The sequence below is a fragment of the Syngnathoides biaculeatus genome, chromosome 23, assembly GCF_019802595.1.
Source record: "Syngnathoides biaculeatus isolate LvHL_M chromosome 23, ASM1980259v1, whole genome shotgun sequence".
NCBI lineage: Eukaryota > Metazoa > Chordata > Actinopteri > Syngnathiformes > Syngnathidae > Syngnathoides > Syngnathoides biaculeatus.
The window spans coordinates 16238238-16250544 of NC_084662.1; the positions used below are offsets into that span (position 1 = coordinate 16238238).

The following is a 12307-nucleotide window of genomic DNA, read 5'->3' on the forward strand; positions in this document are numbered from 1 at the left end:
GGAGGGGGAGCAAGCGGAGCCTCAATCAGGCATTCGACGCGGACACGCTCATTAATAAATCGGCTTTGACCACAAACAAGCACAACTTTCATTAACCTTTAATTCCGATTTTTTAAAAAAGTGGACAAAATAGCTTAAAAAATAGATGCAGATGATATGAAGCTTCATATTTAATTCACATCACACGTCACAATTCAAGTCAAGCAGCAAAGTGCAGCTCGCAATTAAATGAGAACTTCACTGCGTAGCTATCAGAAATATTTGAAAAATACTTTTACAGAAGGCTACAAAAAGGATAATTACTGTATCGAATATGTAGTATGAGAAAAGACATATTTCGTCAAGTCGAGAACAAAATGTCTTGTCTGAGGTCACAACGGGTAAAAAAAAGGAGCAAAATGTCACTTATTGCATTTGACTTGTCTTAAATAAATTGCTTTAAAACGACGAACGCACCATTTTAGAGGCAAAATGCTAAAAAAAAAATTGATGAAGAAATAACAAATAATGATCCCTCAGTTATTGTTACGAAATATTGATTATTTCATCAGCACGTGTTCTCAATTTAAGAAAGATTTCGTTTATCTCCAGTGTAATTCTTAGATTGCTGAGCAAAACAAAGACTGGGATTATTATTATGAATATTAAAAATTATTAAAGTACTGTAATTATTTTTTGGGGGGGGGCGCGAGGGATGGTTGTTTATTTGATTGTCAACGTTAATTTATGGAGGACTAAGGCACATTTGGATCGGTTTCTGCCTCTTTAAATTATGACCAGCAATTTGTTTCACCCGCCTCTGTACAGTTTTTTTTTTTTTTGTAACTTTTGTGTAAAACGTCTCACAGCATGCGTGCACGCGCGCGCGCGCGCGTGTGATCTTGCTGGGTGGTCGAACTGCGCAAACAAACACCCGATAAGCCCAAAGCCACAAAAGGCTGCACAGCCTCCACATTTAAACCATTTATTCCCCCTCAATACTTTTTAATGGCCTCGCAAACACACGCACACACAGTTGTCATGGCATTCGACTTCAATAGGCTGATTGGTGCCTGCATGTATTCATGACACGTACACAAAGTACGCGCACGCACCGCAAACACAAGCGAGGTCATTTCAATATTTGTAAACAGACGACAAAATGGACATGAAACGTGTTAATATAGAAATTCAAATGGGATTTAAAATCGGAATGAAAAGTGCAAGAGAGTATAATTCCACTCTTTAGGGGGAAATCATTGTTTACTAACAATCTTGTGATCGTCATGAATTTATTATTGATGTACAGACGGTTCATGAATATTAGGAAAAACATATTTTTTTCTTGAGTTTATCTTAAAACGGTAAAGCTATCTCATCATGTCTGGTGAACAATAATGTCATGTCACAGTTAGGCAGAAAATCGAATTATAAATCAATGTAAAAAAAAATAATCAGTAAAAACGTGAAGTACGCCTGCCATCTGGTGCTTGAAAGACGAACTGCATCATTGCGTGGTTTATTGACATTTTGAGACAGTAATCAAAAACAAGTCATCAGACATATTATCTAAAATTTTAAATGAAATATTTAAACCAACTGTCTAATATATGTAAAAATTTAGAAAATCTTCACTACCTTAAAGTAAAACGCGTTTGCTCTTAAAGTTTGCCAACAAACAGCGCGCGAGCTTCCGTAGTTAGCAAAGACTTGTAATAGCTGTTAGCTTGACCGTTCGACACGACAAAGACCTTCAGCCTCATAACACAAACGCAGTCTTTATTTCTTTTAATTAATAATCAGTACAAATTTTTAAATGTTTTTCGTGTTGGTACTAAAAGGTAAGCTTAATTCACGTTACCTCCCACCCCAAAAAAGACTTTGACGGGTGTCACGACACAGCACCAGTGATACTAAAACCATGTTGAGAAAAGTAATGAATGAATTCGTACATTTATAAAATGACACTTGTACTCAGTGTGAACTTTGGACGTTTTATTCTATTATAAGAGTGGCGACAGGTGGATGCAGATGCTACCTTTGTGCTAGTAGAAAAGCATTTCATTGTTCTGCTTTTCACTGTAGTTCGCTGGCGTAAACTCGGAGTAAATTAATAGTTTACAGATTCTTCTTCTTTTCCTTTCGGCTTGTCCCGTTAGGGGTCGCCACAGCGTGTCATCCTCTGCCATCTTAGCCTATCTCCTGCATCTTCCTCTCTAACCCCAACTGCCCTCATGTCTTCCCTCACCACATCCATAAACCTTCTCTTTGGTCTTCCTCTCGCTCTTTTGCCTGGGAGCTCCATCCTCAGCACCCTTCAACCAATATACTCACTCTCTCGCTTTTGGACATGTCCAAACCATCCAAGTCTGCTCTCTAACCTTGTGTCCAAAACATCCAACTTTGGCTGTCCCTCTAATGAGCTCATTTCTAATCCTATCCAACCTGGTCACTCCGAGCGAGAACCTCAACATCTTCATTTCTGCCACCTCCAGTTCTGCTTCCTGTTGTTTCTTCAGTGCCACCGTCTCTAATCCGTACATCATGGCCGTCCTCATAGTTCACTAAATAAGACAATTTCCCACATCACACCTGATTTGTGATCGAATTTGTTTCTCTGCGTTTTTGTGTATTTTAGGATGTCTCCCAAATCATTAGGACCTCTGGCCAAAAAGCTGATGAAAGTTGTCATTGTGGCTGAACTCCTCGGCGTCTTTGGAGTGTATGCACTCTTCCACACTATGAACACTAACCAAGGTGTGTGTGTGTGTGTGTCTTTGCACAGTTCACAATCAGCTAGCAATCACACACACAATGTCATTTCTTCATGAAAACAAAAAGTTCTATTGCGTTACTGTTTTATTGTATATTTTTTTAATATCAAGTTATTGAAATTGTTTCAGATTTCAGGAGCACTATGAAGAGAAGGTTCCCATCCATTCTGGAGGGTGAGAGAGACCAAAGCCAAAACATTTACACGGGAAGCAAATTACATGTGATGCATTTCGATTACGCCTTGATGGACGGCATCACGACATCGGCAGCAATCATTTTTACACTGCAGCTGTGACAGAAAATGTCAACATGTCAATCTCGCACAGTTCCTGTCGTGATCTGACCAATATTGTTCCTGACGGGAAGAATATTTTCTCCCCTTGTACAGTTTACTATAAGTCCAACGAGCTGGCGGGCGTCTACGGCGTGCGGGAGAGGGACCAACTTGACTGGTCCACGCACCCGACGGATGCCGATGACCACTGATGACTACTTCCTCTTCCTCTTGTTGTTCCCCCTCGCCGCCGTCGTGAATATCTTCCCCCGTCCAAACTGCTTCTTCTTGTTGAACATGGACTTCTTCCTGCGCAGCGTCTTGGCGTCGCGGTCATGGATCCAGTCGTCGCGTTGGCTCTCCCACTTCAGCTGCTTCACACCTGCAGAGGAAATGGTCACAATTTGGTGTGAAACTTTGTGACGGAACAATAGTTTTCAGTCACTACTGGTCAGGAAATCAATTTAAAGGACTTTGCAATAATAATAGTTTGAACTCTCTAATGCCAAAAGTAAAGATGTGATATTAAGAGTTTTGGTGGCTGATGTTTTCTCCTAAAACCCAGTTATCTGTAATTTCCCTCAAACTCACCTATTTGCTGTTTTTGTGGTCCGGCCAAAGCAGTAAAAGTATTACTTTGGCACTATCTTGTAGCAACGCGGTGCCAAAGAACAATTTTTAAGTGAGTTGACCAGTCTAAACCTGTCTAAAGGGGGGGACAGCAAATAGGGCTGCAACTAATGATAATATTCAACTTTTCAATTAATTGATACCCCCCCCTTCCTGAAAAAAAAATGCATCCCCTTATTAATAAACAAATTATGATTCCATTCATGTTTTGGGGCGGCACGGTGGCGCAGCTGGTAAAGCGTTGGCCTCACAGTTCTGAGGTCCCGAGTTCAATCCCGGACCCGCCTGTGTGGAGTTTGCATATTCTCGCTGTGCCTGCGTGGTTTTTTTTCTGGGCACTCCGGTTTCCTCCCACATCCCAAAAACATGCAACATTAATTGCCCCTAGGTGTGATTGTGAGTGCGGCTGTTTGTCTCGATGTGCCCTGCGATTGGCTGGGAACCAGTTCAGGGTGTACCCCGCGGCCTCCTGCCCGTTGACGGCTGGAATAGCTTCCAGCACTGCCCGCGACCCTCGTGAGGATAAGCGGCAAAGAAAATAGATGGATGGATTCATGTATTGGTCAAAAACTGTCAGAAAATCGGCAACAATGTTGATGACTGCTTTCCAAAGTTAAAAAAAAAAAAAAAAAACGTGTTAGCAATTTTGATTCAACAAAAAAATCTGCTTTCATGGAGGACTACAAAAATTGGAGAATATTGAATGAAATTAATGACGATTTGGGCAAGTTAAAGGTTTTCTTGATTAATCGATTGTCAAAATGCTCCCCTATTAATTTGATTATCGATTGTTCTTACCTGCTTTGTCGGTATTGGCCATGGCATTAAGTCCGACGTTGTCAAACTTGGCCCCGGCGTTGTTGTCCAGCATGCATCCAAACTTCAAAACCGCAACAAAAATATTTAATATACAAAATAAACAATCAGACCACATTTAAATGGTTGAATTCCTGCGATCAAGTGCGATCGCTCACCTCTTCAGCCGCCGCAAAAATGCCTCTATCTTTTACTCCTTTCTTTTTCTTCTTTCCTGCTTTGGAGCCTCACAAGGGGGGAAAAAGGAGGACGGACGAATTCAGTTTCAGAAAATTTTCGATAGTCATTTCTGAAAAGAACAAATGAGAACCAACCAAAAGCTTGCGGGGAGTCGAGCGCCTCCGTCGACTTCCTTTTGACTTTCTTGGAAGGCGGCGTCACTTCTGGGACGTCATCTTCGTCGTCTAGGAGGAGGACGAAAGGGTCTTTGTCAATGGTAAAATACCCGCGTAAAGTTTTACGGGGTTTCTTTGTATTCTGAATTACAGTCATTAATTCAATTAACTATGCAATGATAAAAAAAGAATAAAATTTTCATTCAATTTGAGGGAAAATGATAGAATTATTGCAGGCGCGTTGCTGATGTAAACACTGACTTATTTTTCTGCCGTGTTTGTAAACTCACCAAAGTCAACATCTTCATCATCGTGGTCTTCAAGCTCTGGAACTGAAATGACAAAGAACTTTTCAGCAGTTACTCAAAAATGTCGAGGACTTGATGTTACGTCGCAATCTGGCGAATTTGGATCTTTTGCGACAGCAACAAATAATTCTTTACTGTCTTCGTCGTTTCCGTCAGGATCCATGAAGATTCCTCCCTGGTCGTCTCCGTCTTGTTCAAAGTCTTCCTCGTCCATGCTGCCCAGCGACACCTCCTCGTCATCCAGGTCCAAGTTTGAGTCTGAGTCAGAGTCGGCGTCCTTGGCGCCTTTTTTCCTTTTGCCGCCTTTCATGTTCCTGACAAATCGAGATGAGTGCCATTAGCTGTCACTCAAATTTCATTGTAGGTATAAAAGGTATTCACACCCCTGATCAAATGCAAACATTGATGGTGTATACACACACAAAAAAAGAGACAGATAAATTATCTCAAACTTAGTGCATCATTAATGTGAACTATAACCTGTAAAACGTAATTGAGAAAAAGTCTTGAAAAAGGAAAGTTTAAAAAACAAAAACAACTGGTTGCATAAGAGAGATTCAGGGAGGCTTTTTCTGCCTTTTTTTTGCTCTCTACCAAAAAATGTAAGGTTTTAGGATTTTGTGATTAGGCTGAATCTTGGTTTCAACAAACCTAGCCATCCATCCATCCATCCATCCATCCAATTTTCTTAGCCACTTATCCTCACGACGGTTGCGGAGAGTGCTGGAGCCCATCCCAGCTGTCAAGGGGCAAACAGCCGCAGCCCACAATCACACCTAAGTGCAATTTAGAGTGTCCAATTAATGTTGCATGTTTTGGGGATGTGGGAGGAAAACGGAGTGCCCAGAGGAAACCTACGCAGGCACGGGGAGAACACGCAAACTCTACTAAGGCGGGGTCGGGATCGAACCCGGAACCTCAGAACTGCGAGGCCAATGCTTTTCAGCTGAACCACCGTGCCACCCAAACCTAACCACTACTAACGCTGATAAAAGTTTAGCTCACCCGGCAAAGTCCAAGTCTTCATCTGGGAAGTCGGTGAAGTATGAGTCTGCTTCACATGAGTCTGTTTACAAAAAAAAAAAAAGACTTGTTGGCAACGAGGAAAAGAAGAAAAGGAACAGCAAGGAAGCGGAGAATGATGGAAAAGGAGTCAACTGACCGAGGACCTTCTCAAACTCGTCGTCGTCCACGTCCTCCACGCTCTCGTTGTCGTCCTCCACTCTGGGCCGGAGAAGGGCCTTCTCCTCCTGACGCTTCTTGAAGAAGCTGCAAGGCAACACAAACCAAGAACCACCACCCGCTCACAACACTTTCAGACAAATAAGAACACCCTTGAATGACCCCCACAGGGGAAATTCAGGTCCTACAAAAACTCCAAGCAGTGTTTAAAAAATATTAACAAAAGACATGGTAAGAAATAGTGTAAAAGTGAATATTACCTTTTTTGAGCGGTAGAAAAAAAAAACAAACCCAAAAAAAAAAAAATCAGAGCAGCGGTAGTTTTTAAATTCATTTCAGTAAGTGAAACTGACCTCATACTACATTGATTTTAGAAAATCCAGACCCCCCCCCCAAAAAAAAATCACATCAGCTGGTGTCAAAAAAAGAAAAACTCACCGATAAAAGAAGATTTCATCCACAGGAATCTGACTTTCTTCTTTGCACAGAAACTCTTCACTGTTCACTAACACACAAAAAATATTGACTAAATAAAACTTGCCCTTATTATATCACTCAGTTGAAATGAATTTAACAGAAGAAAATTTGTTTGAGAAAAACATATTGAGAGCGCTGACCTGGTAGGAAAATGCCATTTAATCTCTTTTTGGGCTGCAGCACTGACGTGTCTGTGTTTTCTACAAGAAAAAAATAAATAAATAAATAAATTAACATTTAATTTGAGTCTATAATTTTTTATTAAAAATGCATTTTGATTACGTTTGCCCTTTGTCTGTTTGGGGTTTCTGAAGACAAATCTGTCGAGGAAGCGCATGAGGGTGAAGTCCTGCAGCGGGTCTCCCGAGTACTGGATAAAGTCGTCCTGTTCACATTTAACACATGAAACAATTTCAATCACTTCACGGGAGAGATCAACAAAATAATAGCCAGAATTTTTTTTTTTTTAATATATGTGTAAATTAAAATTATTGTCACATGAACACTGAGGAAGTTCAATTCAGTTTCTTACCTGGAGAAGCGTTTTTGCAAAAAACGAAACTGACGGGTGAAAGTGCAGCGACAACTGAGAAAGGAAACAGAAAATGCTGAAAAATTATAAAAATGGATCATTGTAATATTTAATGAACAAAAGAATACAGGCTTGATTCTTTTTTTAAACATGAAAGGACTACAGAGATGGAGTGTGTGTCTCTTTTCAGTTTCTCACTCTGTGGAGTTCCCACAATGCAGCGTGGTCTGCGCCACAGAATAATGGATTCCTGTGCAGCGGGTCGTACGTATGCACTTGTTTATGGCCTGCCCACAGGAAGTAAGTCAATTGATCAATCAATCAATCATTGACACCTTTTGTGTGTGTGCGCGTGTGTCAGACCTTCCAGGTTCTGATGATGTACCCACGATGCCACAGGTTTCGACACCTGCACCGTTGCCGCCCCTTCCTCCACCTTGTCGGCGTCGGTGAAGTGCTCCTCTTCATCATCGTCATCCTCCTTTTCCTCGGGAAGGTCTTTGAATGCCTCTTCCGCATCCTTAATAACACACGCATTTCACATTTTGAAATGTTGACGTGAATTGTTATGTGATAAAGTCATTCACAGCTTTTGAGTAGAAGAGAAAGATTTGTGGCCAAACTTGCATTGTCAAGTCGTTTATAAGGGAGAGAAATTCCAACATGTCAAAAAGTAAAATGTTAACTAACGATGTTAAATATCAACGATAATGAAATGCTTCTATAAAACATGTAAATGTGAAGTTTTTTTCAACATTATGAAATAATCTTAAAGTGTTCCTGGAATATTGTATTGCGTCATGTTGATTAAGAAAGCCGCTCCTACTCCTTCCTCCTGCAGCAATGTCTTGAGTCCCGGCTTGGCCCGCATGACCTCGGAGACCAGGAAGAGGGCGCCGCAGGCGAAGGTGGCACCTTGCTCGGCGCTGACTTGGAGCAGACGCTTGACGAACGCTTTGATGCGACGCAGCACTGTGTCGGCTTTCAGGGATTTGTACACCAGGTTGAGGAACATGTTTTGACGGGAAGACGTGGACAAACCCGCGTCCAGGAGCTTCCTGCGGATCAGGAGACGAAGAAAGAGAACTTCAGCAGCGTGAGGAACCGAACTCACTTTACTAAGCCCTTCACTTTTAGAGGTCAAGTGTCAACCCTACAAACATTCTATATGAAAAATACATATAACATGAAATCACCTCAATGTCTATACGAAAAAAATTAATACGAGCGGAGAGGGCATCATCCATGCACTAAGTTGCAAAAGTCTCATTCGACATCCAAGTGGTCGCCGTATTGGCAGCATCTCCTGCCCGTGATGTCACACTGGGACATTTGCCATTGAAAACACGCTGCGCCACCTATTATGGGAGATGAACACGCGCCTTCTGACACGGAAACTGTTTTCGAAGAGAACATCTCACAACCGAGTGAAGGGACCGGGGCAATATTAGCCTATCGTTTCGAGCCATATTTAGATGCTATGCGGATCACGGCCAAACCGCATGTGCCTAAACCACCTCCCCGTCCAATTCACCTCCATACGGCAGTGATAAAAACAACCCCTCCCGCGAGCGACAATGCCGCCGCCGCGGCCAAACCGCCTCCCTGTCCGATCCACCTCCGCGCGGCGGCGATGAGCCACCCTGGCCTGGCTCGGCCCTGCGATGAGCCACCCCGGCCGAAGCCGTGCCTCGTCCGCCGCGCAGGTGTAGGATGTGTGGATGATGACCCCAGGTGGACCTAAAAAAGACCTGCACCTCACATGCATATACTGTACTCCACCCCCCCCCCAAAAAAAAAAAAAAAAAGTCGATCCAACAAATATACGGTCGCTACTTCACGGATTTCGTTGATTGTGGAGGTGGTTTGGATTGTAACGAGGGACTAGTATATTCGACTAAGGTTGCAGGCCCAGTTACCTGTACAAGGCCACGTAGTAGCGGTCCGAGATGCTCTGCTGGGCGTCCATGACCTGGAAGAGCAGCATGAGCGCCTGCACGGCCGTGTTGAACTTGACCAGATGCACCACCTTGAACAGCGTGTCCATCTGCTCCTTCACCTTCTCGTCTCCGGTGCCGGCGTACGGGTACGCCCGGTTGACGCCCGACAGCAGCGCACTGAGCATCTTGGTCTCAACGTCCTTCTTGTTGATGCAGGCTCGGAAGAAGGAGAAGTAGACAGCGATCAGTTTGGCGGCCAGCGCTTCCTCGTCGTGACTCAGGTGCACTTGGCTGAGGAAACACACGGCGTAGTACTGCGCTTTGGGACTAATGTTGGCCCGGAACATGAGGCGCTCCACCTCGCAGCAGACCACCACCTTCATGTTGGGGTGCCGGTGTAATAAAGTCTCCAGCAGGTGGGAGGCCTTGGCTGCCATTTTGTACTCGGGGTCTCCCAACTTGTTGACGAGTTGGATAAGCAGCGCCCGCTCCTGCTCTGGAAACTGGCACAGCAGCTCGTACGCGGTTGCCAGCGCCTTGGACTTGGTGGCCGTCACCGTGTCATGAGCCAACTCGTCCAGCAACACTACAAACTGTGCCACGTGGTGCTTCAGGTGGTGCTCAAAATACCAGAGGAGCAGGCGGCGGTCGCGGGTGTCGCGGTTGCCGCTCGCCAGCTCCTCCAGCTTGTCGAACGGGTGCTGGTCGAAAGCTCGTAGCTTCCTGTTTCCTGGCAGCAGGTTGGACAGGAACAACTCCCGCAGCGTGTCCACCGCCATCAGGCTCATCCGCCTGTTGCCCTTCTTCTTCATCATGGACACCAGGCTGGCAACGTGCTCAAGCATGTGCACCGGCGCGTCTTGGATCAGAACCGTCATCGCCGCCATCCTGTCGGCCAGAACGCCGGCAGACACCACCGTCTTCATCCAGGCAGAGTTGGCTCCTTTCTGCAGGTTCTTCTTGTTCTTGTACATCTCCACGTCGGCCTCGTACAGGCGCTGGGCCAGCGCCTTGTAGGACGAAACCACAGCGGGATCCTGCGGGACGTTGGAGCCCTCGGCGCTGTATTCCAAGTCAAACCATTTGCCTCCGGGTTTCAGCAGCAGGACGTTCCTCTGACGGAATTCATACACGTTTTGTTTGTCACGTTTCCCAGACGTAGCAGCCGCCGCTCCTTTCGGCGTCTTCTCCTTCTTCTCCACCTTAGGACGCTTCTGCTGCGGCTTGGAAGCCTTTTCCTCTGCAGGTTTCTCTTTTTTGGACTTTGGAAGCTCCTTCTTAGGAATTGCTTCTTCATCCTTCTCATCTGCGACGACATTTAGGTGGGAAAGCTCTGGAAGGCCCAATTTAGTGATGAACTTTTCTAGTTCTCCTTCCTCCAGGTCATCTATGGTACCTTTCTTCCCTCCGTCCACCATGTCAACGGACGCGTTCAAGTTGGACAGGAGCATGAAGTCGGCCTGCAAACAGCAACATTAGTAATTCATAAATCATGTCTTATAAATCAATTCAAATTCTTTCAGAACTTGCGCTGTACGTCTCATAATGTAGTTTTCTTTCGGCTTGTCCCTTTCGGGGTCGCCACAGCGTGTCATCTCAGATGAACGCACATATGTTTGGCACAATTTTTACGCAATATTTACTCTAAATTCAAAATGTATTCCCTTAGAGTCTTGGATAGAGTAACAGTTTCATCATCCATCATGTTTGTTGAGGAACATGATTTAATGTATCCAGAAGTTAGACTGTTACAAGCAAGGTTGGAATGTAAACAAACACCAATACTTTGTTACTGTACTTAAGCAAATTTTTGTAGTCACCCATACTTGTGTATTTATTTTTCTGGTGACTTTTTCCTTTACTCGTGAGTCTATACATTCGAGACCTTGACATCTTTGGGTCTAAAAGAGAGAAAAACTACTGGCTTCTGGCCTTCAAAAAAAAAAAAAAAAAACATAAAAAAAGCTACAGGTAAGAAGTATTTTCCAGTTGGTATCAGGAGCTAAATAAGACATTTTCATTAAGTATTTCACATTAATGAGTCACTTTTGTTTTCCTGATAGCGTACAAGTAATTATGTACGTTAATAAAAGAGGGAAACTTTTCTGTTCAGAAAGCTTTATTTATTTATTATTTATTTTTATGATAAAAGTCCATCCATTTTCCAAGCAGCTTATCCTCAGGAAGGAGCCGGGTTACACTCTGAACTGGTTGCCAGCTAGATAATAAAATTATTTTTAAAACTAAAACAGACAATGTATATAACTTCGTCTTGTACTCCAGTAATACATTTCACAGTTTGTAATTTTAATTAGGGAGAGGAAATTAATCAGTACTTATTTACTGGACTTCACATAAGTACCTTTGTTTGTGCTAAAATGCAGACTGTGATTAATGATGACACCTATTAGCCGAATTCGTGATTAATAAGACGTCAGACTTGATTAGATGAATGAATGCATGGACTTGCCTGAGTGCCACCGAGCCACAGAACATCCTTGAGACTGAACCCGTCCTCCTCCACCTTGCATCGACCGTCTCCCATGTTTGTATTATTGTCCTCTACGTCGCAGTCCTCCTCCTCCTCCTCCATTATGTTCTCTTCGTGCTGGCTTCTCCACTTTTTACCACCCTTCGATTTTTTCCCGAACTTGTTTTTGGCCGCCATGCTGCTAGCATGAGAACATACGACCCGGAAGTAGAAAATGTTGAGGGTTGTTTCCGCACCACACATGCACTTTCATACGCACGCGTATTAAGGGCACAGTTTGTTATACACTATCACTTAGAAGAAATATCATTGAAGTTCAATATATACATCATGCTTTTATCATTTTAAAAACATGCTTTTGTCATTTTTCTGTTATATTTTATTGTTATTTTGAATATACATTTGAATTCAAACGAACACATTTTGCCGGCCTGGTTTAATTTTTTAGTGTCAAAATTAATGCCTCATTTTATGGGCCTATCACACTTGAAATTAACCAAATCAAGAGAGCTCGAGTGAGCAAATCAAGTACTAAATATGACTGTAACTTGTCCAATCAGAAGATTTG

At 43.2% G+C, this 12307-nt stretch overlaps 2 protein-coding genes across 4 annotated transcripts; one reads left to right on the forward strand and one right to left on the reverse strand.

Moving 5' to 3' along the window:
- Window positions 1-1667: 1667 nt before the first annotated feature.
- On the forward strand, window positions 1668-3557 carry LOC133496263 (protein CEBPZOS-like). The gene is made up of 4 exons (XM_061811612.1): window positions 1668-1820; window positions 2618-2736; window positions 2883-2927; window positions 3143-3557. The coding sequence occupies exons 2-4, from the start codon at window positions 2619-2621 to the stop codon at window positions 3238-3240; spliced, it is 261 nt and encodes an 86-aa protein (XP_061667596.1). The 5' UTR covers window positions 1668-1820; window position 2618; the 3' UTR covers window positions 3241-3557.
- Window positions 3244-12119, reverse strand: cebpz (CCAAT enhancer binding protein zeta). 3 transcript variants are annotated; one of them, XM_061811607.1, is made up of 17 exons: window positions 11719-12119; window positions 9228-10708; window positions 8135-8366; window positions 7672-7828; window positions 7507-7595; window positions 7309-7362; window positions 7059-7161; window positions 6917-6976; window positions 6738-6804; window positions 6280-6386; window positions 6123-6183; window positions 5253-5431; window positions 5100-5141; window positions 4789-4878; window positions 4633-4688; window positions 4457-4538; window positions 3244-3410 (listed from the first exon to the last, which is right to left on the reverse strand). In XM_061811607.1, the coding sequence occupies exons 1-17, from the start codon at window positions 11980-11982 to the stop codon at window positions 3244-3246; spliced, it is 3291 nt and encodes a 1096-aa protein (XP_061667591.1). In that variant the 5' UTR covers window positions 11983-12119. The 3 variants fall into 3 exon arrangements, with proteins under 3 accessions (XP_061667591.1, XP_061667590.1, XP_061667589.1); XM_061811606.1 differs by having other exon boundaries at window positions 4633-4691; XM_061811605.1 differs by having other exon boundaries at window positions 4633-4700.
- Window positions 12120-12307: the final 188 nt, after the last annotated feature.

What these genes read in the sequence shown, in the direction of transcription:
- LOC133496263 (XM_061811612.1), top strand. Translation starts at nt 2,619, where the DNA reads ATGTCTCCCAAATCATTAGGACCTCTGGCCAAAAAGCTGATGAAAGTT. An exon ending in CACTATGAACACTAACCAAG is followed by an intron (nt 2,737 to 2,882) that starts GTGTGTGTGTGT and finishes AAATTGTTTCAG; the next exon opens with ATTTCAGGAGCACTATGAAG. An exon ending in GTTCCCATCCATTCTGGAGG is followed by an intron (nt 2,928 to 3,142) that starts GTGAGAGAGACC and finishes CCCCTTGTACAG; the next exon opens with TTTACTATAAGTCCAACGAG.
- cebpz (XM_061811605.1), bottom strand. Translation starts at nt 11,982, where the DNA reads ATGTGTGGTGCGGAAACAACCCTCAACATTTTCTACTTCCGGGTCGTA. An exon ending in CATTGCTGCAGGAGGAAGGA is followed by an intron (nt 7,829 to 8,134) that starts GTAGGAGCGGCT and finishes TGTGTTATTAAG; the next exon opens with GATGCGGAAGAGGCATTCAA. An exon ending in TTGCAAAAACGCTTCTCCAG is followed by an intron (nt 7,162 to 7,308) that starts GTAAGAAACTGA and finishes AAATGTGAACAG; the next exon opens with GACGACTTTATCCAGTACTC.